The sequence below is a fragment of the Scomber scombrus genome, chromosome 4 (genome assembly GCF_963691925.1).
Source record: "Scomber scombrus chromosome 4, fScoSco1.1, whole genome shotgun sequence".
In the NCBI taxonomy this organism is placed as follows: Eukaryota; Metazoa; Chordata; class Actinopteri; order Scombriformes; family Scombridae; genus Scomber; species Scomber scombrus.
In genome coordinates, this window is record NC_084973.1 from 16,075,037 (window position 1) to 16,096,067 (window position 21,031).

The window sequence follows — 21,031 nt, forward strand, 5'->3', positions numbered from 1 at the left end:
TGAAGCTTACTGTATATAAGGCCTCAACAGTCTGAATTAGTCATATAAAGTGGATATCTGCCACATTTACAGTCTTTCTAGCACCAATAAATTCCTTCCTCTTTCCTCTGACAGTGTTTCCCTGTTGAACTGCTGTGGTAACAACAGAAGGGACTTTGGCACTAAAAAGACTGTAACATTGAAAGATATATACTTGATTTGACTAATTTGAACAGCTGAAGCTTCATATTAGTTTCAGATACATTTTTGCACAGAAGGAGGACTGTGTATTTTGGCCCCCGTCACTTTAATTGAAAGTGCATTATGAAGGGACCTTTTAAAGGTCAGTATGAACAGGAGGAATGATTATGGCAAGAAACCCCTGTTTCGATGTTCATTCGGACATCTGACTGTTGTTTTAAGACAGACTTGAAACATTTTGAATCCATAAAAACCCAAAAGACTGCAGGTCTGCATCACTCCAGACCAGGTGGGGGCGCTCTGTGTGTTTCTCTAGTTTCACAGAACAAGAACATTTCTCTGCGTTGCCAAGACATCGCAAACAGTTTACAAATATGAGCTGTCTGTATAATCCGAAGTGAATCAAATGGCTAACGTGGTTCATGAATTACTTCCCTCGTCTTACTCACGGCACTTCATATGCTTTTTATTGTTCGTTTATCTGGCTGACACCCAAAACACTGTCGGTAAGACCTTAATTTATACGCACCATTAATTTATTTTGACAAGCTAATGTAATCCAAGCAAATCTAGCTACGAAACTAGCCAAGAGCTAGTAAGAATGCAACCAGTCAGCCAATTTAAGTCAGCCCGTTTAATGTTACATTTGTATTAGTTTTGTGTAGTTAAAATGGGATGCAGAAAATATGATATGTTAAATATGTTCAACAGTTTTCCAGCCGTCCTATCTCACTGCAACTGGACCCACAGTCACAACATTTCTGCTTGGAAACACGTCTGACATCTCTCTTAATCTGAGGACAGTATTTCCATCCAATAAAACAGGTAAATCATTCATTTGCCTTCATTTGCCTTCAGCACGGCCATCTCTCAGCTGTTTGTCATGTTTTCAGTTATGTTTCCTCGGTTAAATGTCACAACATGACAAATTGAACTGATAAATTGTTTAAAAAGGGTTTAAAAAAAATAAAACTTTCTTAAGTGGGCTGTGTAAAAGCGTTTATATACAGTCTATGGTAAAGGCTCATGAAAGAAGAGATGTGGATGTTGCGATTGTGTAAACCTTTTTCATTTTGGACAGATTTAAGAGACAGAATTGTTTGTTTTCTTCTACAGGAAGCATTGACCCTCACTTATGTGATGCTGAGGTAACACAGTGGGTTCTCACACAGGAACAGGTTGGGAAGGTAAGAAGCCCATCATTAAACTGTAATTCTATCATATACACAGAGGATGCTGAAATAATGTTACATTTAGAGGAAATTCATATTGGGGTTTACTTTTATAAATGTACAAAAAGCAGTGAAAAAGCTGCTTCCCCAAATGGGTAAGTTAAACTACTCAGGAAAAAAGGAGGGGGACCCTGAAATGCAAAAAAAGAAAATAAACTTTAATCTGTTCAATATGTGCACAAATACATACACTAAATGACATGAAGAACACGGGAAAAGCTTGGATCAGCAGCTACTCTGGATTGCAATGCGTGTGGTGCTCTTGCTCAGGCAGTGAAAGAGCAATCCAAAGTGGCCGCTGATCCAAGCATTTTCTGTGTTGTCGTGTCTTTTAGTGCCTGTATTTGTGCTCATATTGAGCAAGTTAAATTCTCTCGCTTTTGTGCATTTCACGGCTCCCCTCCTTTTTTCAAGAGGTATATAAAGCCCCACAATTAATTTAATAGAGCTGTTATTTTACAGAGGGCATTTTCCTTTATGCCTTGTTTTATTTTTTTTGGCTCCCAAGACTGCAGTTCGAGTCCAGCTGCAACTGGATAAAAATCTGCGTTTGTGTGGTGATAATGAGACAGACACAGACTGCTGTCCAAAGCCACTTTGTGTTCTGGAGACCCTTCAGGTGTCAGCTTGTGTGGGCAGCACAGCTCAGGCATCACTACTAATACAGGCCAAGATTTATGCACTGTTGGTTCCTGCCAACGCTGGATCTGGTAAGTTAAAAGAAACTCTTATCTTGTTAATATGGGCTTTCTTTAAAATCATGTTCTCACTTAAATATTCTTCTGACTGATTTCAGATAATAAAACAGTCATTCCAAATCAAGTGTACCAACCCCTGGGTCCTTGTCCCTGTGACCTCACACTCAGAAAATGTGACGTTTGCTGCTGCTGTGACAAGGTATTTACATTCCAGGGTCCTTATATTCTTTAAATGTTAACCATGAGTTTCAGGCTAATATATCTCTGCTTGTGAATTAATCTATAATGACTTGTTTCTGTTTTACTTTAACAGGACTGTTCCACTGAAGATTTGACGCTTTTTGAGTCCCACTGTCTCCCAGGGCCTTTTGGTGGACAGGTTTCTCCAGCTGCAGACTATCAGTGTTCTGTGCAGACCTCTGAAAACTCCCCAGATTGGTTTCCATTTTTATGTGTCACTTCTCCACCTGAAAACAACCCTTACCTGGGGCTATTCTACCAGGGAAACACAATGTGAGAAATGAATGAATATATGTTGTTTTAAATGTGTTCTTCTTATTTTTGTGCCATGTTTTCATTGCTTATGTTTTGCTCTTAACTTAACTTGACTAGTACGCCAAAGCCAGGCCCATCCTTCCAAAGCCCTGTTTTATCATCATCATCACCAATTAATGTCTACAGACAAGGAAGTCCCATTTTTACATTAAATGATCAGTACTTCACTATTCCCCAGGTTAGTCACGTGTATGATGTTTTATAATAATTGCAACAATAGCTTCTTTGAGATTATTTTGTTTGGTATGTGTTGCCAAAGGTGGAAAAATAATGCCTCATATTTCTGTTCCACAGAGGGCTCTTGGACACTGTCTAAAAAATGCTCCAGTAGCATTTTTAAAAGATTTCAAGGTCAAATGTGTAACACTGCTACAGTCTTGTCCAACTGGATCACCTTTACAGACTCTACCAACAGATTTCAGGATTCAAGTGAAGAATGGGCAAGGGGGTATGTCTTACCTGCTAAATAAACTGTAGCATTGCTGTGATACACTCTGAAGCTATTTGACTCCATCAGTCTTTGTTTTTCTTTTATGTACCCCAGGTGATGTTGCAGTGGATGTAATTGATGAAGTAGCCTTTGACTTGAGTCAGTTTATTTCAGGCACATATGCAGTTGTGTCTTCAGGTAAGGAGATTACAACACCGTTACCATAGCTACAACAACTTAAGATGACAATTAACCTTAATGGTGAAGTCTGTTTCCTTCCTTATTTATTTTTATTTCTTTGAAGTAGAGGCGAAGGTGTGTGAGAATGTGACTTTGGCTTTGGATTACAAATTCTACTGGAAAGGAAATGGCATCACAAGTATCAAACTGACCCGCACTGTTGGCACTGTCACTTTAAATGACAGTGGTAAGTCCCCATAACACTTGCTCATGATTTGGTTTAAGACCGGTTAAAGTTGCTATTTATGTTTGATGAAACTTTTATCATCCTGTCTCCTTTACAGTGGTCTTAACTACAAGGTATTCTGCCGTGTTTTTAAATGGAGAATTCATGGGTGAGCCCAATTCAGGGAACCCAGGTGAGAGCAAGATAAAGTAAAACACTTTGTCCTGACAAAAATTATCGAGGTGAATGATTTTGTTCAAATTATTATGTACCCTGTTATTGTGGTTAACACAAACATCTGAATTGGCAGGGTATCAAGTAGGAAGGCCTGTTATTGCTGGAACTGTGGATACTCTGGAAAATAATACAAGCTCAATAGACAGGACGTCAATCCATCTTTGGGAACCAGGTAACTCCCTTTTTTTAAACAAGAAAAAGAAAAAAAAAAGGTCAAAGTAATTCAGCTGATGTGCACGTATGTCAACTTACAAAGACTCAGCACCTTTTTCTGATTTGCTTAAAAGTGAGTGATGGACTCTGTTCCACTGCTGAGAAGAAACCAATTCTGTTTGGGGAGAATTCAACATCAGGATGTCTGCTACCAGTCAGCCAACAGAATCTGACTCAGTGTAATCTCCTGAGGTGAATAGTTCAGGATGACTTCTTCTTTAATCTAAAAAATGTATATCTGTTGAAATAAAAATATAAAATGTTTTATCCCCCCTAGAGAGGCTGTTACTTCACTCCAGGCAGCTTTGATTACAGCCACATACATTGCAAAGAGTGGAAACCCAGATGCTCTAACTATGGCAGACTGGGTGAACATAAAATGTAAGTAGATGTTTATTTATGTTTTTCTTTTGTATAAGTCTAAAGAGATTCTGCGTTGTGGTAATTGTAACTTGCAAATGTTATATTATTCTTTAAAATATTATCTGTTTTTGTTCTTAATGTTAAACTGAACATGTAAATTTTAGTTGTGACGATGAACTCAAGCACAATTATGGAAAACACCACTGGTTCATGCACTGTGATTCCATCACACCTGCAAATCCATGTTTGGAGTTTAATCACTGACATGATTGATGGGAAACCTCAAAGGGATATCCGCACTGTGCAAGTCAGGTGTGTATAAAAATAATGTACTTACTGCAACACCTGTTACGCACATTTTCTCACTTCAGTTAGTAGTATTGATGCTTGTAAATCACCATATGTTGTAATTTCTTATTAGATCTATGGCCTATGGAAATCATTGTGAATCAAGGCTCACTCTTGTTTTGGTCATTTTTAGTTACGGCCTGTCCACTTGGGCACTGGCGTGCGGAGGAGGTGATGTCTCCCCATGTGTGGACCCAATGGAAACTCAATTGTTCCCCCTCACCTCATCAGTCACCTTTATTGACATTCCTATTAATACTGGACCGCCAAAGACCAGGTGCTTCCTCAAACAACGAGAAATATCTTCTGTATGAGCTGCCTGACTGATTCTAATCTCTGACTTTTTGTTTCCCAGGTTTCAGATCAACTTCACAGAGTATGACTGTAACAGGAATGATGTGTGTTGGCCCGAGCTCGCCTTCCCCATCACCAAGTATTACACAGGTGGGAATTTAATCCTTTGATGCCTTTATTCCTGCTGCACCTCTTTGTTGTTGAAAAGAGACTATTAGCTATGTGAATGTTCCAACCTCGTGTCTGTGTGTCTGTGTGTGTCTGTGTGTGTCTGTGTGTGTCTGTGTGTGTCTGTGTGTGTCTGTGTGTGTGTGCAGTGGCACTGTAGCTTCTCTTTCTGCTCTTCAAGAAACTGCAAGAAACACTGCTTATGTGTGAGACTGGATACTGATAGTATCATTACTGACTTATTTTACCTTCATCTTCCTCAGGTGAACCATATTGTCAGTCACTGGCCAAGGGCCTTATCTTGGTTTTCTTCTTCATCACTGCATCGGTTCTTGGGAATCCATGGAGACAAATCCGACAGGCATGGAACAGTGCTTCTTTGTAAAATCGGCGCAGAGAAAAATGTGGACAAAAAAAATGAATGTGAGGAAATAACAAAAGAGTGAGAGATAAAAAGTTGGACTTTTTTCCGTTTTACATTGTTTATTATGTAGTTTTTATGTTTCTGTGAATATAAATAGTTGTTGGTGCACCATTTTGTAATAAAAAATATTTTTTCTATTAATGCTCATTCCCTGAACATACTTTTGACTGCAACATTCTTATTGATAGGTTAGAAAAGTGTGTAAGCCTCTCATGCAAACCTCTAATCTGGCCCACTCATCTGTTTGCTCAATTCAGGGACAACATCTATTCCGGTTTTTATGTTCCCACTTGCACAATATTGAGTTTCAGTGCAGCTGTTTCTCCTTGTGATCCTGAACTCTTTTACTACCTCTGACATCACTGTATGGATGACCCAATATGCACCAAAAGATGGACAAACTTAGGCTTGTTTGTCTTGTCATCTTGTTTCCCCTCTTTTCATCTTAGTCTCCAATGTCATAATTTGTCCTTAAAAAACTAACAAATGCTCACAATCATAATGCTCACCTGATGATGTTTAGCAGGTTAAATGTTTACCATGGTTCTGGTGTTGGTTTAGTGTGTTAGCATGCAATCTTTTGCTGATTAGTATCACAAAGTACAGCTGAGGCTGATGGGAATGTCACTTTTGCAAGTATTTGGTCATAAAACAAAGTATTGAAACGTTTAGATTAATGGTATAACAACTTATCCTCTGGTGACCATGAAATGTGTGTACCAAATTTCACAGCACTCCATCTAATAGTTTTGAACCATTTCAGTCAAAACTAAAAAGTCAACCTCATGGTTGCACCAGAAGAACAGGTTAGAGGATCACAAAAGTAATTTAAAAACATTGTCTGGGAGCCATGAATGCCTGTACCAACACCTGGGGGACCCCAATACATACAGACAAATATCCCCCTAAAAAACAAATGTATTAAAAAAAAAAACACTAATTAAATACCCCCCTCAGATGTCATATTGTATACTAAATATGTTGGTAGGATGAGGGTTAATACAGACTGGTAGGCCTCGTAAGCGCAAGCAGTCTACTTATGTTTTGTCAGAAAACTTCAGACGTGGACACCTTGTGTACACATGCATCACGTTCAGGGCTTGAACGCATCACTGCCTTGTGGACGTAGTGAGTTGTGCGCAGACTCCAGGCGGCGCTGCTCATTGGTCAGACACCCCCAGTGCTGTGCTGGAAGTTGATTGTACTCAACAGATTCAACAGTAAGAAGTGACGTGACGTGGAGTAAGGAGCTGCCAGCCTATGTCTGCTAAAACTTCATACACTATGAGAAGAGTTGAGACCATATTTTTGTATATGCGACGTCAGCGGTCTTAATATCGAGTGCCTTATATCTTCAGATTTAACTTTAACTTTGACAAGTGTTTTCGTCCAGGAATTAACAACACAGCACGCACCAGCTAGCCTTTTTAGCTAACAGGAACAGCATCTGCTGTAACTATAGCTATCGCTAACCAAAGTCCGCGATATGCAAGTTGAATACATTTGAATCACAAGAGCCAAAAAATGAAAAGGACCAAGAAGGACTTGACTGGCCGACGTTGACGTATAATTTGAAAAAACTTCAGACTGACAACTATTTAGCTTGCTAATATTAGCCAGCCGGCGGATAACAGCAAACTGTCAAAATGGGCTCTCTGTTCCGAGGTGAAGATATGTGTTTGGCCCAGCTGTTTCTGCAGTCTGGATCATCATACGACTGCATCAGTGAACTTGGAGAACTGGGGCTTGTGGAGTTCAGAGACGTAAGTTTTGGACCAGTTTTAATCTTCTGAAAACAGTTAGGTTTGACTTTGAAATATGTCTTACTGCTGAGTTTGCTAACAGGGGAGACATGACGAAGTAACGTGTTATAGGCTAACTTTAACTGTTACCTGCTGGTTTAGCTTACATACCATCTAAACTTATCTAACAAGTCTCTAACTTTCGAGTGGATGTGGCAGTTGTTTGTAATTTACAGAAGGAAATTTATTTTTAAATGTTGTAAAGCAGCTCCCACAGGTACTTGTGTGGGTGTGCTGTGTGGGTTATGGTGGGTTGTCTTGAAGATATCGTTAAGCGTGTTTCATACTGTTTCAATGAAGTTTGAGAAACCATGCAGTTGTTGATTTAATGTGTCTGTTGCACCTGTTTCAGCTCAATCCCAGCGTCAATGCTTTCCAGCGCAAACACGTCAATGAGATCAAAAAATGTGAAGAGATGGAGAGGATCCTCGGTAAGGATATATGACCTCTAATGTATAACTCACAGATTAAAAGTACTAACCGTTGAACTTTAGTTATAGAAGCTTTTGGAAAAAAAAAAAGTTGTTCCCCTGACAGGAGAAGGACACACAAGTGATGGGACTGTAGAAGCAAAGCAGTAATACATTTAACCACAGACGGTCCTCTCACTGAATTGAATTTAGAGCCAGTGACCCTACAGTCATGAGAGATGTCAGCTGGTTGTGGATCTAGCTGAAAGAAACACTGTCCTTAGTTAACTAAACCATGTTGTATTAGATTAAGAGAAGAGAATAACTCACTGTCAGACTCTGCTTCAGTTCAGTGTTATTCAAAGGCTGGCAATAGCATTTGGAAACTTTGAGACTTTTTTTTGAACTGTGAAACTTGTGTTTCATAGACAAAGGGAACATTTAATTTAAACTTTTCCTTTAATATCTTATCAAACATTGCTCTGTATTTTCAACAGGATACCTTTTGAGGGAAATCAAGAAAGCTGATATTTCACTGCCAGAAGGAGATGTGAACCCAGTGGCTCCTTTGCCCAAGCATGTCATGGCTATAATGGTTTGTTAGTTGCCAACACTTATCATTTGTGAATTTAATATTTTAATAGCACTATGTTTTCTCTCTGTAAAACACCTGAATTTTATTACCTTTATAAATTACTAGTAGTATTGTTATTATTTTATATCTATGGTTATTGGGGCTCTATGTGTGTATGTAATCACAGGATCAGCTGCAGAGGCTGGAACTTGAGTTAGGTGAGGTCACCAGAAATAAAGAGAAGTTGCAGAAGAATCTGCTGGAGCTGACAGAGTACACACACATGCTGCGCATCACTCGCAACTTTGTTCAGAGAACTGCTGAGGTTAGTGTGTCACAATGTACACCCACATTTCATCTTGTCCATGCAGTAAAGTGAACTGTTTTTTTAAACATATGACAATGTGATTTTCTTCTTTCCCTTACCTGCTTCTTGTCTTACTTTCAGCGAGAGCCGCTACAAGTACAGTATGAGGAATTTCCCTTCCTAGAAAAAGACACAATGATGGACTACAACAGTATGCAGCGTCTAGGAGCCAAACTGGGGTGAGGAATGGAATTCTTCTAGCAATTATCAGCATTATGTTTTTATGTATGTCATTCTGTGTGATTTTCAAGGCAAAGTTGTAGGAGGAAACAGTAAATGGGTTGTGCGATTGCTGCTTTAGATTCAAAGACATTTTCAAATGAGACACATGATCCTTTATTTTCCTGATAAATAGTTCTCTATACCCTCTCTATCTGCTATTGCTCTTCTCACTTGCAGAGAAACTGTACACACACACACACACACACACACACACACACACACACACACACACACACACACACACACACACACACACACACACACACACACACACACACACACACACACACAGAGAGGTTAGAACAATCACACACTTCAATAACTTTTTTCAACATGTTACTGAGAAACCCTGTTCTAAGATTTAATACCACTCAAAAGAAGTTAACTTGGTGAATGGGGAATACTTTAGACTTTATGAAAAGGCCAACAAGAATTTTGTTAAATATGGGTTTTTGTTGATGGTGAATATGAAGTGAGCTAGCTTGAAGAAAAGACAGCTTCAACACAGAGTGTAAAAGCCAAAGTAGGCATCTTGTATTATGTTCAGTTGAGCAGTTGGCACCAATAGTGCAAGATTGCACTATTAGGTAATAGCAAAGCTACAGCCACTGTGACATTGGATTGCTCACACATCAGTGTAGATGTTCACACACACAAACACACAGTTTAAACATCAATGTGAGGATTTTAGTGTTTTGTCATGTTATTCAATATTGTGATTGTGTCTTGCTGCTAACATCATATAAAGAGAGTAGAAGTCTGTGAAAGCCTTGGCAGGATTTGTGAATGTTCTCTTTATTCTCTTCCAGTTTCATTTCTGGGCTTATTCAGAGGGTGAAGATCGAGGCCTTTGAGCGGATGCTTTGGAGAGTTTGTAAAGGCTACACCATCCTTAGCTATGCTGAAGTTGAGGAGTATCTCGAAAACCCTGACACTGTAGGTTTCCTCTGGCTTATTTTATTTGTGTTAAAAGTTAAACAGCTTTTGTTGTCTTCCCGGCATTACATTGTGAGATTACAATATCAAAAGAGTGGACAAAAGTCACAATTGCATGAATTGCATAACTCGGATCTGCTCTGTGATTTGTCTGTTGTATTTATCTCACTTCCCAAGTTGGTCATCTGTGTCTCAGTAATAAGCACTTTTGTGGATATTCTTTTATTTCAGTAATATTTGAGATCAATTATATGAGGTGGGCACCATTTGTGAATGTGAAGCATTATACATATATCCTTCATTTGCGCCAAGTTTAAAACCTCAGTTTATTTGTGGAAAGTAAAATAAAACTATTAGTGAAATATAAAAGTTTTTACTTTAGTAAATTTCAACAACATCACAGAAAAATAGTCAACATTTTCTTGAAATTAAATTGTGTAAAATATCACTAAAAATATCGAAGTATGATTGTTACTTTATGTTTGTGTAGTGTTGCCAGAGTGAAGATTGTTAAGAAATGACACTGAAACACTTATCAATTTCCATTGTTTGACTTGAGGGCAGACTAGACATGCTGGACTACGACTGATCACTAATGGAATGTCTGGACATACTTTCACTGATAGAAACTCAGAAAAATGTTTGAATAATGTTGTTGCTTGACAGTGTAAAAAGGACTTTTTCAAAAATTGTATTGAGTAAAAAAGTGCTTTTCAGTTTCATTTTGATGATGTTTTAAACAAATATATATTTTTATTACTGAGTCAATTTTTGTTTTGTTTTATGAAGTATCACATGAAAACTTACTTGGGCCCAAAGTGACACGTTTTTTTTTTTTTTTTTATCATCAATGGTAGTGTTATGTCTAATCACTTGTATAAACACTCCTTTTCATCTCCATCTGTAGGGTGAGCCTACCAAAAGTGTGGTGTTCCTGATCTCTTACTGGGGAGACCAGATTGGCCAGAAAGTGAAGAAGATCTGTGACTGGTAATTATTCCATAATACATTATCAAAACCCACTGCTCTAACAATTGCAAAAAAATAATACAATATCTGTTTTTCTCTCTTCATAGCTACCACTGTCACTTGTATCCATATCCCAGCAGCAATGAGGAGCGGAACGATGTGGTGGAAGGACTAAGGACCCGCATTCAGGACCTGCACACAGTATGTCTTACAACTGTCTTTTTAGTCAGTTATTTAATTGGTGACAGAAAACGTGGTTTGGTCTGTTTGTCATTCACTAAAGGTTTACTTGTAAATGTCTCTTCTATCATCACCTTGTTAAAATACAAACTAGATGGGTTAAAATATGTCCAGATGTTTGTTTTTCTTTGGTGGGCTGAAAGATGAAGGAATACATTTTCCAAAGCAAGCCTGTAGAATATCTTGTGTTCAGTTAATCTTTTATGTTATATCGGGTGAGGAATTGTAGCTTTTTATGGTCAAATATGGTCAGAATAAAGAGCCTTAGAACAAAATAAATGGCTGATTTATTTTTTGAAAGATTAACCTAAGCGTTTATTTTAACTGTGAGCCAACACAGCCAGTTGGGTTTCTGTCTCGGAAATTTCAACCATTTGGTAGCTTTAACTCACTGTGACTGAAAAATAGAACTGCACCTGATCCACTCCCCAGAGCACATGATCAACGTGAGGCCTCAGCTGAAAGTTTGACTGTTTTTCCTTTTTCTTTTTTTTTTGCAAGCATATTTTCTCACATCCTTTCCCCTCTCTTGACCTTATCCCTTTGTCTCTCTTTTCCACACACATACACACACCTCTTGTTGAAAATGCTGTATTTACCTTTTTGTAACATAGAAATCAAAGGAGTAAAGTTTTGCAAAATGTATCCCTTGGTTTGATTTCCTTGATCTTGCACAGACAGTTCATTTATCTCCATCTGTGTCCAGGTACTTCATAGGACAGAGGACTACCTGAGACAAGTTCTAATCAAGGCTTCAGAGTCTGTCTATACCTGGGTCATCCAGGTCAAGAAGATGAAAGCCATCTACTATATTCTCAACCTGTGCAGTTTTGATGTCACCAACAAGTGTCTAATTGCTGAGGTGTGGTGTCCAGTCAGTGACATTCCCACCCTGCGGAGAGCCCTAGAAGACGGATCGGTGAGGAAACTTTTTTTCTTCTTCCTTTTTTTAAAACAATTAATTTTTTTTTTCAAACACAGAGCAGTCAATCGGAGAAAACACAGAATTGATATATCTAGAATAAAAATTAAAATAATAATCCCACAAGACCAGTTCCCCCGCCCCCACCATCAGACAAAGGAAATAATCAAAGCAATGGTGTCAAGGGCTTAACAAAGCTACTCTATTTGATTATTTTTATTTTAAAGATTTATTTTTGGGCTTTTCTTGCCTTTATTTATACAGTAACTGGCAGATATGCTGACAGGAAACAGGGACAGAGAGAAGGGAATGACCTGCAGCAAAGGTCACTGGCTGGATTCGAACCAGGGACGCTGCGATTATGTGGCATGCCCTCTAACCACTCGACCACCAGGGCACTCCTTCTATTCGATTATTTAACCAGGCCAGTTACTTTATAAACTGGGGTGTTGTTGATGATAAAAAATAAATACTCCCAGGGGGATGGAACCCCTCTTTGTTTAAAGATGAAGAAATCCTACTGTTGATCCAGTTTGCAGGCTGTGGAGGACAGAACACATTTGGGGATATAGAAATAAAAAGACACACACAGGATTACTGTTCCTATAGATGTTTATTTATCAGTTGGCCATAACTGGTTGTTAATTTTTTCGTATTTGAATGTTACTTCTTGCTGTGCATATCAAATGTATCGAGGCATTTTAGTGATGGTAGCTGATGCTAACATGCTGACATCTTGATTTGATCTTTCAGAGAAAAAGTGGAGCAACAGTTCCTTCCTTTGTCAATCGTATCCCCACCAACGACACTCCCCCCACCCTGATAAGGACCAACAAATTTACCTCTGGCTTCCAAAACATTGTGGATGCTTATGGTGTAGGCAGTTACAGAGAGGTCAACCCTGGTAAGATCCTATGCCTTTCCTGTAAATAATTTTTTCCTTTATTTATGTGCACACATGCATGATCAGATGAGGCACAAAAAAGAAAATATCCATGGGCCCAACTGAAGTGTAAAGCCAGCAATTTGAAGACTATGGCAGGTCATAAGTCATTGTATCAGTATTCAAATAGTTCTAAGATCCTTTTACTGTGATTTGTCATACTTACTTGTTGCGGTTCCTGCAATGTAAACCGGAACTACAGTAAGTGTGAGTTCTGGTTATATTGAAGGAAATGCCTCAAATCTTCTTTTGAAAGGAAGTTATTTTGTTTCCATAATAATTTTATTTCCATTTTCTGTTTTGCCCAACAATTTTTGTATTTCTTTTGTTGGTTTTACTGATTCTTATGCCTCTTTCTGTGTGTGTGTTTTTTGTTTTTTCAGCTTGTACTAACTTGCCAGTTGCAATTATTTAATTAATTTATTTGGGTTAGGTTGTTTTGTTTTGTGTCCCATGCTATTGCAAGACTTTAAAATCCTGTTTAATTTATTTATATTTGTAAAACTTTGAGAAGTGCTTTAGAGTGTATGTAATGCTAGTCTGGACTTTTCCCCCCCCTCCCTCTAATTTTTAGCTCCTTTCACAATCATCACTTTCCCGTTCCTGTTTGCTGTGATGTTTGGGGACCTGGGGCATGGAATGATCATGGCTCTGTTTGCTTTCTGGATGGTGTTGTACGAGAACAACCGCAAACTTAAAAACACAAGGAATGAGGTGAGTGAGTACTTAGCGATCCTAATAAAAGCTAGTATGGAGCGTTCAGTATGTCACAAATATAACTGCGTAATTTGGATGTGTACATGCAGATCTGGAACACATTCTTTGAGGGGCGTTACATCATCCTGATGATGGGCCTGTTCTCCATCTACACTGGCCTGATATATAACGACTGTTTCTCAAAGTCCCTAAACATCTTTGGTTCTGGATGGAGTGTGAAAGCCATGTTCACCGCTGATGTGTGGAAGTGAGTACTTCATGTAAACAAGGATTTTATTGTGATTATAAAAGCAGTTAAGCAGACCCAGAAGTTTGTAAGAATAATTTTTCCTGATTATGAATGTGTTTCATATTGACATACATTTAACACAACTGGTGATCTTATCTGTAACTATCAGGGATGCTGATCTCATTGGGAATCATTTGCTTACTCTGGATCCAAATGTCACGGGAGTTTTCAAAGGACCATACCCTCTGGGAATTGACCCGGTCAGTGGAGAATATTGAAGCCTTGTCATGATTTATGATGTGATTTCTCATGTAATACCACATTTACAAAGGTTTTCTCAGTGTCTTTCATTTTGGTACTCTGTGAAATCCTTAAGCCAGTAAAAAACGCTCCTGAGTGTATTCTGTCACTAGGACATGTTCACGCAACATCAGCATAGTTTTATATGTACGTGTTATAGCCAAATCTATAACATGTTAATTAGCACCCTGGTTACTACAACAGTTGGCATAAACCCTGAGCAGATGAAATGAGTAACACAGGACCATGTTAGTTAGTAGTGTCACTTAACCATAAAATGGTAAATCGTTGCATTTATATGGCACTTTTATTCAAAGTGTTAATGGACGAATCGCTCTATCTCATGATCCACAGCCACCCCAACCAAAGACAGCTTAGTTCCTTCCATAAATGATTCTGAAATACACTTATCAAGTAAAAGATAAGATACACTTTATTATTGCTATTGGAAATTTGCCTTATGTCTGTCGTATAAAATCATAGCAACAATAAAAAAAACAATAAAAAAAAAAATCAACCAACTGTACATGTCCATTTATAGTTGAAAAGTACAGAGTATGATATATAGCGATATTTCTAATTTAGCAATTTTGCTAAAGCATTTTATATTGCACTACATTTCCAGATGAAGAACTATAAATGTACAGGTGGCACTTTTTCTCTCCTGATACTTATTCTCAGTCTAAAGGGGATTTTAATGTTTGTAAACCTCACTGTGTGGAACTGGTTAGGATCATCTTTGATGTGTAAGAAAATGTGGATATAACTAAAAGTTAAGACTTTTGTACCCTAAAGTTATTTTCAGGCTGTGTGAAATTTTGATCGTATTTATTGAAAAGTTTTAGAAAAATGTGTCAGTAAATATTATTATACTAACAGTGATCATGAAATAGCAGTTCATGTGCAGCTGTGCTGTCTGGCTGATGCTTTTAATAATATTTGTATATACACGGCTACAGTAAATTGGATCAGTGCATCACTATTAAAAACTTTATGTACTTTGCTTGATTAGTGATAATGTTGCTCCCACAGGGAAAAAAATAAGGTTGATTACCTGGAATTGAAGTTGTTGAATTACTTGGGTAAAAATAACATCATTAGATCACCTCCACTAACATTAAGGCCATTCTGACAAAACACAGCTAACTATGGTTTGTGGGATTTAAATAGCAGTGCTAGAATTGTTATTTTTATCAATCATGCTGTTTGCTGGAAAATACCTATTTTTATATGTCCTCTTATTGATGTCTTTCCATTGAATAGATTTGGAACTTGGCATCCAACCGGCTTACGTTTCTAAACTCCTATAAGATGAAGATGTCAGTGATAGTGGGCATCATACACATGAGCTTCGGGGTCATCCTCAGCACTTTTAACCATTTGTAAGTACTGGTATTTCAATATTTTTTAAATTCATATTATAAAAAGCTTAATATTAGATGTCAAAGTACTTAATAGCTTGCCTCACTGTCATCAACAAAAACAGGCACTTTAGGAAGAAGCACAACCTATACTTGGTTTTCCTCCCGGAACTTGTGTTCCTACTGTGTCTTTTTGGCTACCTGGCGTTCATGATATTATACAAGTGGCTGGCCTTCTCTGCTAAGGATTCAAGGCACGCCCCGAGCATCCTCATTCACTTCATAAACATGTTCCTCATGCAAGGTGACGCAGTGCAGCCCCTCTACCCAGGACAGGTGAGAAGCTCATTTAAATCTGCATGAAGGTCCAGGTTCTGACTGAACAGATGAGGTTTAATGCTGTTTAAAACAGACTACAAATATCATTGATCATAACAGTGTTATGCAATTTTGTTTTGCTCCTTCCAGACTGGCTTGCAAGTATTTTTGGTGGTCATAGCCGTTCTCTCAGTGCCTGTCTTACTCGTGGGGAAACCAGCCTACCTTTATTGGCTTCAAAATGCAAGCCACCGCATAGGAATGTACAGGGTGAGGGTTTGAAGAACATGTCTGCCTGTAAATGGATGGAAATGCATGTGAAATGTACCTCCAAATATTTGTTCAGTGGCTGTAAATATGCAGATCTGATCAGCTGCTTTGTGTGTTCACAGGGTTATGAGCGTGTGCGGCGTAACAGTGAAGAAGAGCTTTACCTGATGAGGGCTCATGACATGGAGGAGGGCAGCAGTCACAGCGAACTCTCCTCTAGTGGAGAGCACCAGACAGAGGAGGTCAGCAGAGCACACCACCTTGATATTTAGCCACTATCTTAAATCTGTTTAATGGCAACCATTAATAATGTTTTCTGGTTTCTGGCTGTGACACCAGTGTTGTTTTTGACAACCATCTTAGATTTAGTCTTAGTCTTAGTCTTTTAGACTAAAATGCTTATTAGTTTTAGTCACATTTTAGTCACTTCTATACGTGATAGTTTTAGTCCAGTTTTAGTCGACGAAAACTCAAAAGGGTTTTAGTCTAGTTTTAGTCAAGAAAAAATAAGTATAGTCTTTTAACAAATTAATTTAGGTCAATAAGTATTGGAGATTGCTGTTGGGCAGTGTCACACATAAGTTGTGAAAATAGCAGCAGATCTATAAGTTCAACACTTGCAGATCTGCTATTTTCACAAATAATAACAATAATAAAGGAATGGTTTTAGACATATAAGGTTTCCACCCAACGGCAAATTTCTGATCTAAGGATTGTGTATTAAAAATATATAAAAAATATCCTTGTGGCGAGCCTTAAGGTGCCGCTTAAGGTTGGTCGTATTTTTTCCGCCTACTTTGTGGCCACATTTGTCACCGTCTTCCTTCACAATACACTCTGTTTTATTATCTGCTGGGTTATATTTAAAATACACCCATATGTCGTCTCTGCGTTTGCGACCACCGAGCCCCTGTTTTGAAACTGCCGCTGCCATCATGGTCCATTGTCTGATGAGTAACAACAGTGTGACGTGTTGAGCACGTTGTGCGCTGTACGCCAGGTGGTGGGCGTGACCAAACAAGGATAGACTGCAGCAGCCAGACTGTAGGCAGCAGCAGATACTTTTTAGGTTTTAATTGACACACACAATAAGAAGAAATGTCATGCATTTTAAACGTCTGACAGATCACCCACTAACATGTTCGTCCATTCTCGTCTCGTCAACGAAAACTCACACACGTCTCGTCATGTTTTCGTCATCAGAGAGCTATGTTTATCTCGTCACCGTCTCGTTATCGTCATGAAAAAAAGTGGCGTCAACGAAATGATTTCGTCATCGTCATCGTTGACGAAAACAACACTGTGACACTGAGTTTTGTTTTTGTTGTAAAAGTTTGACTTTGCAGATGAGTTTCTGCATCAGGCCATCCATACGATAGAGTATTGCCTGGGGTGCATCTCGAACACAGCCTCCTACCTAAGGCTCTGGGCTCTGAGCCTGGCACATGCTCGTGAGTATTAAAGTTTGCAGTACAAAGCACATGTACTTTGTACCTACTTCAAACCTGTACTAGCACACACTATAAGCAAAATAAGTGAAATACTGCAGTGTAGCCTAATTAAGTATACTGATGGTCTGATAATTAGGTTTTTTTCTTTCTTTTGCAACACTGCACTGTATTTCATGGTGTACTGAACTAAATTCATTTCCTATGTCATAATGTAATTATGTAATTAAATGGAAAAATTGATTAAAGGGCTGTCAAAAGGAGGCAGAGTAAAACGTCCATTCAGTATTTCTCTCTAATATGTGTAATATAGCCATTTAATTAATATGACTTGAATTTAGACTTGAGTTGGGAAGGAAGCATTGCAGAAATGTAAATATGTCATATCTAGTCAGATTGACAACATGAGTTGTTTTCAGACAGAAGTCCATCACTGAGACATTTCAGAGTGAATTCAATTTTATTTGTATAGCACATTTCATACAATGTAAGATCAATGTGCATCACACACAATAAATATGAACAAAATAAAATAAATCATGTCTATATATATTTAAATATATGAAAAAAATTGAGGCTCAGAACAATTTAACGCTTACTTAATTTAACAATGACACCAAACCTATTCAAGTCTTATTGCTACTTGGGTCTTGACCTTGTACATTAATAGGAGTCTATATCAAAGCCAACAAATCTGCACCAATGACGTACATGAGATCAGTCTGAATCACAAAATTAGGAACCAGAACATACCCTTGTTTGTTGTAATCCTCTACAAGGATGATTAAGTCCTTTTTCTCTGCACAGAGCTGTCAGAGGTGCTGTGGTCCATGGTGATGCGAGTAGGACTAAGAATGGACACCAGTCTCGGGGTTTTATTCTTAGTACCAGTGTTTGGCCTCTTTGCTGTGCTTACTGTGTCCATCCTGCTGGTAATGGAAGGTCTATCTGCGTTCCTTCATGCCCTCCGGTTACATTGGTAAGATATAACAATAATGACTACTTGAGTACTTGTTTCACTGATGGAACCAAATTCATATTTGAGCGTTTTTATTTTTATGTTAATACTAACTGTCTGTTTCTTCCTCAGGGTGGAGTTTCAGAATAAATTCTACAGTGGAACTGGAGTGAAGTTTTGCCCCTTTTCCTTTACTCTCCTGCCCTCCAGCTTTGAGCATGGGTCAGGGGGAGCATGATGGCTTACTGTGAAGGAACTTTCTGGTAATGCTGTTAGGTGGTAAACAAAGCCAAAACATGCCAGTGATTTCATGAGCTGATTAAGAATTTTCTTTTCACCTTTTTTTAAATAATTTGTCATGTGGAGAGAAAAAATTAAGGACCTCAACATGCTGCCCTCTGAACAATTCAAAGAACACAGGTCGTACAGAGTGTACTGCTGAGAACATTACTGTTTTTCTTAGTCCAAATTTATGTAACACAGGGTATTTGTACTTTGCAGTTTGGGCTGTGAGGCTCAAATTTAAGATATAACTCATTTGGCTAAATGCATCGATTTTTCTTATGAGGCCTTATTGATTGTTGATATCACCTGTATGGGAAACCGCATCTGCCAAACTAAGAATAAATAAGTGAAAAAGATAAAGTAACAAGTAAAAGGATGACCCCAAGCTTTGGCCACACTGATGAAAGGAGAGAGATTTATTGTTGGTTTTATAGTTGACACTGATGTTGATATTAATAAAAGATCTGAAAAAAAACTATCTCCCCCCCCCCCCCCAAATTGAGTTTTAGTTTTGGCAGATGTGGTTTCCATGGGCCTGGTAGTGAACCACCTTTCAATTACATGAAGTTTTTGCTCAACTTTTTGTTGCACTGACTGCCTTACAGAAGTACAACCAAATGACAGCATACTGTATGATTCTTAAGTTTCCCTTGTATTCCTACTTTGTGGTACCAAAACACTGCGAAGGATCCTTTGACTTTTCAGTATTGAGAAGTGCTTGGGCAGGGATGTGCTGAGATGTAAATAGTTTTACAGAATTATTTTTTTAATTTATTATATTTTAAAATGTTGCAACAGAATTAAAGATGAATGTCAATGGGATATGATTTTTACTTTAATGCATTCACAGTGTTGCCTACGCGTCACTTGCTGTACAACATTCCACGAATTGAAAACTTGTATCATTCATTGCGACTGGACAGCAAATTAAGACTATAAATATCCTTTATTCTCTTTGACACCGTGGTTTGTCTGTATTAAAAATGATAGGGAGAAGACTGAAGATGTACTAATATCTGGCATAGGTAGTATTTGCAGAATTTGTGAATTTGATGTATTGTGGATAATGCAACTAGTGTCTAAATTTTTCTCTAAGGGAAGGAGACTTGATCACTGTCACCGTTACATTACTGAGCTATTTTGCACTTTTTCACAGGCAATATAATTTGCCACACATTTTTGAAAGTTAGGACCACATGGTGACAGAATCTATGAAACAACTGGCTGTCACTGTTTTAGTGGGTGAGGAATGTTTGATGAGCCATGATTTGCTTTTTGTTAACTCTAAATTGTATTACGGGTTGGTTTAGAGGGTAGTATAATTTCCTCTAATATAGGTCTCATCTTGCCATTAATTTTCATTTTAACAAGTATGTTTTATCCCCATTGACAAACACTCCATCTTTTGACTGTTTGAGAAAATTCTGAGAAAATCCTCGCCTTTGGCCTTCTACTTTTGTGTTGGGCCAGCAGTCTCTATGGGATGTACTGTATATACACGTATGTCTTGAGGCAACTATGTTTTAATTTCAGTGTTATTGAAAACGATGTAACTACACAAAATTACAAATTTCTACACCAGTCCAACACCTCATGAAAGCAGTGCAGGAGTTAGCTTGTCTTCAAACCTTTACTTTAGTCACAAAATGACAGAGCCATGTCTGACTTTATGAGACCAGGTTTAGTACTGCTTTCTGACTATGGCAATGGTTAGATCTGACATGTTGGTAATAAACTGTATTTGAGTTGTTTTTTTCTCCCAAGGCCCATAACTGCATTTCTCATTCATTAAGCTACATATTGTGTGCAGTAAGTGATTTTAAAAGTACAATCTGAAAGTGACCTTTGTGCATCTTTTTAAATGTTGCTTTATGTTGATTTGTATGAAGTGGAAACACACAAGCAGTTTGGACAGCATGTTAAAGCCTCGGCGCAGTATACGGGAGGGAGGGATTGCTATAAACAATACATCTTGTATGATTTTTATCAAGTCAGTTGTCTGTTCAAAACAGTCACTCATCTCTTTGTTTGACTTCTGATTCATGAACTGATTATCGAGTTGTCAATTAAACCAGCTGATCAAGCGATTTGTCATTGGATTTATATGTTTTTAAAAAAAAATTATTTAACAAAATACCATCCCATTACCAGCATAATAATGCTGTATGAAGAACTCTATCCAACAAGCTTGATACAGCAAGCTGTTCTATGT

General features: G+C 38.0%; 2 protein-coding genes across 3 annotated transcripts; both read left to right on the forward strand.

Moving 5' to 3' along the window:
* Positions 1–544: 544 nt before the first annotated feature.
* Positions 545–5,674, forward strand: tctn2 (tectonic family member 2). Of its 2 annotated transcripts, none has more exons than XM_062417677.1 (18): positions 545–686; positions 892–1,005; positions 1,297–1,367; positions 1,921–2,122; positions 2,209–2,309; positions 2,424–2,623; positions 2,723–2,843; positions 2,960–3,113; positions 3,210–3,293; positions 3,400–3,522; positions 3,620–3,694; positions 3,812–3,910; positions 4,026–4,143; positions 4,229–4,332; positions 4,479–4,626; positions 4,796–4,939; positions 5,018–5,106; positions 5,388–5,674. In XM_062417677.1, the coding sequence occupies exons 1-18, from the start codon at positions 587–589 to the stop codon at positions 5,507–5,509; spliced, it is 2,169 nt and encodes a 722-aa protein (XP_062273661.1). In that variant the 5' UTR covers positions 545–586; the 3' UTR covers positions 5,510–5,674. The 2 variants fall into 2 exon arrangements, with proteins under 2 accessions (XP_062273661.1, XP_062273662.1); XM_062417678.1 differs by having other exon boundaries at positions 3,403–3,522.
* A 1,109-nt stretch (positions 5,675–6,783) lies between these two features.
* Positions 6,784–20,889, forward strand: atp6v0a2b (ATPase H+ transporting V0 subunit a2b). The gene is made up of 20 exons (XM_062418306.1): positions 6,784–7,311; positions 7,703–7,781; positions 8,258–8,355; positions 8,522–8,659; positions 8,783–8,880; positions 9,733–9,859; positions 10,767–10,849; positions 10,936–11,029; positions 11,775–11,987; positions 12,744–12,894; positions 13,508–13,647; positions 13,740–13,897; positions 14,049–14,139; positions 15,443–15,561; positions 15,666–15,876; positions 16,009–16,128; positions 16,251–16,370; positions 17,462–17,579; positions 18,384–18,555; positions 18,667–20,889. The coding sequence occupies exons 1-20, from the start codon at positions 7,195–7,197 to the stop codon at positions 18,770–18,772; spliced, it is 2,553 nt and encodes an 850-aa protein (XP_062274290.1). The 5' UTR covers positions 6,784–7,194; the 3' UTR covers positions 18,773–20,889.
* Positions 20,890–21,031: the final 142 nt, after the last annotated feature.

Coding starts and splice junctions, on each gene's coding strand:
- tctn2 (XM_062417677.1), top strand. CDS start 587: ATGGCTAACGTGGTTCATGAATTACTTCCCTCGTCTTACTCACGGCAC. Junction 2,310..2,423: donor TTTGCTGCTGCTGTGACAAG/GTATTTACATTC, acceptor TTACTTTAACAG/GACTGTTCCACTGAAGATTT. Junction 2,844..2,959: donor AGTACTTCACTATTCCCCAG/GTTAGTCACGTG, acceptor TCTGTTCCACAG/AGGGCTCTTGGACACTGTCT.
- atp6v0a2b (XM_062418306.1), top strand. CDS start 7,195: ATGGGCTCTCTGTTCCGAGGTGAAGATATGTGTTTGGCCCAGCTGTTT. Junction 15,877..16,008: donor AGCCCCTCTACCCAGGACAG/GTGAGAAGCTCA, acceptor TGCTCCTTCCAG/ACTGGCTTGCAAGTATTTTT. Junction 16,371..17,461: donor GAGAGCACCAGACAGAGGAG/GTCAGCAGAGCA, acceptor TTGTTGTAAAAG/TTTGACTTTGCAGATGAGTT.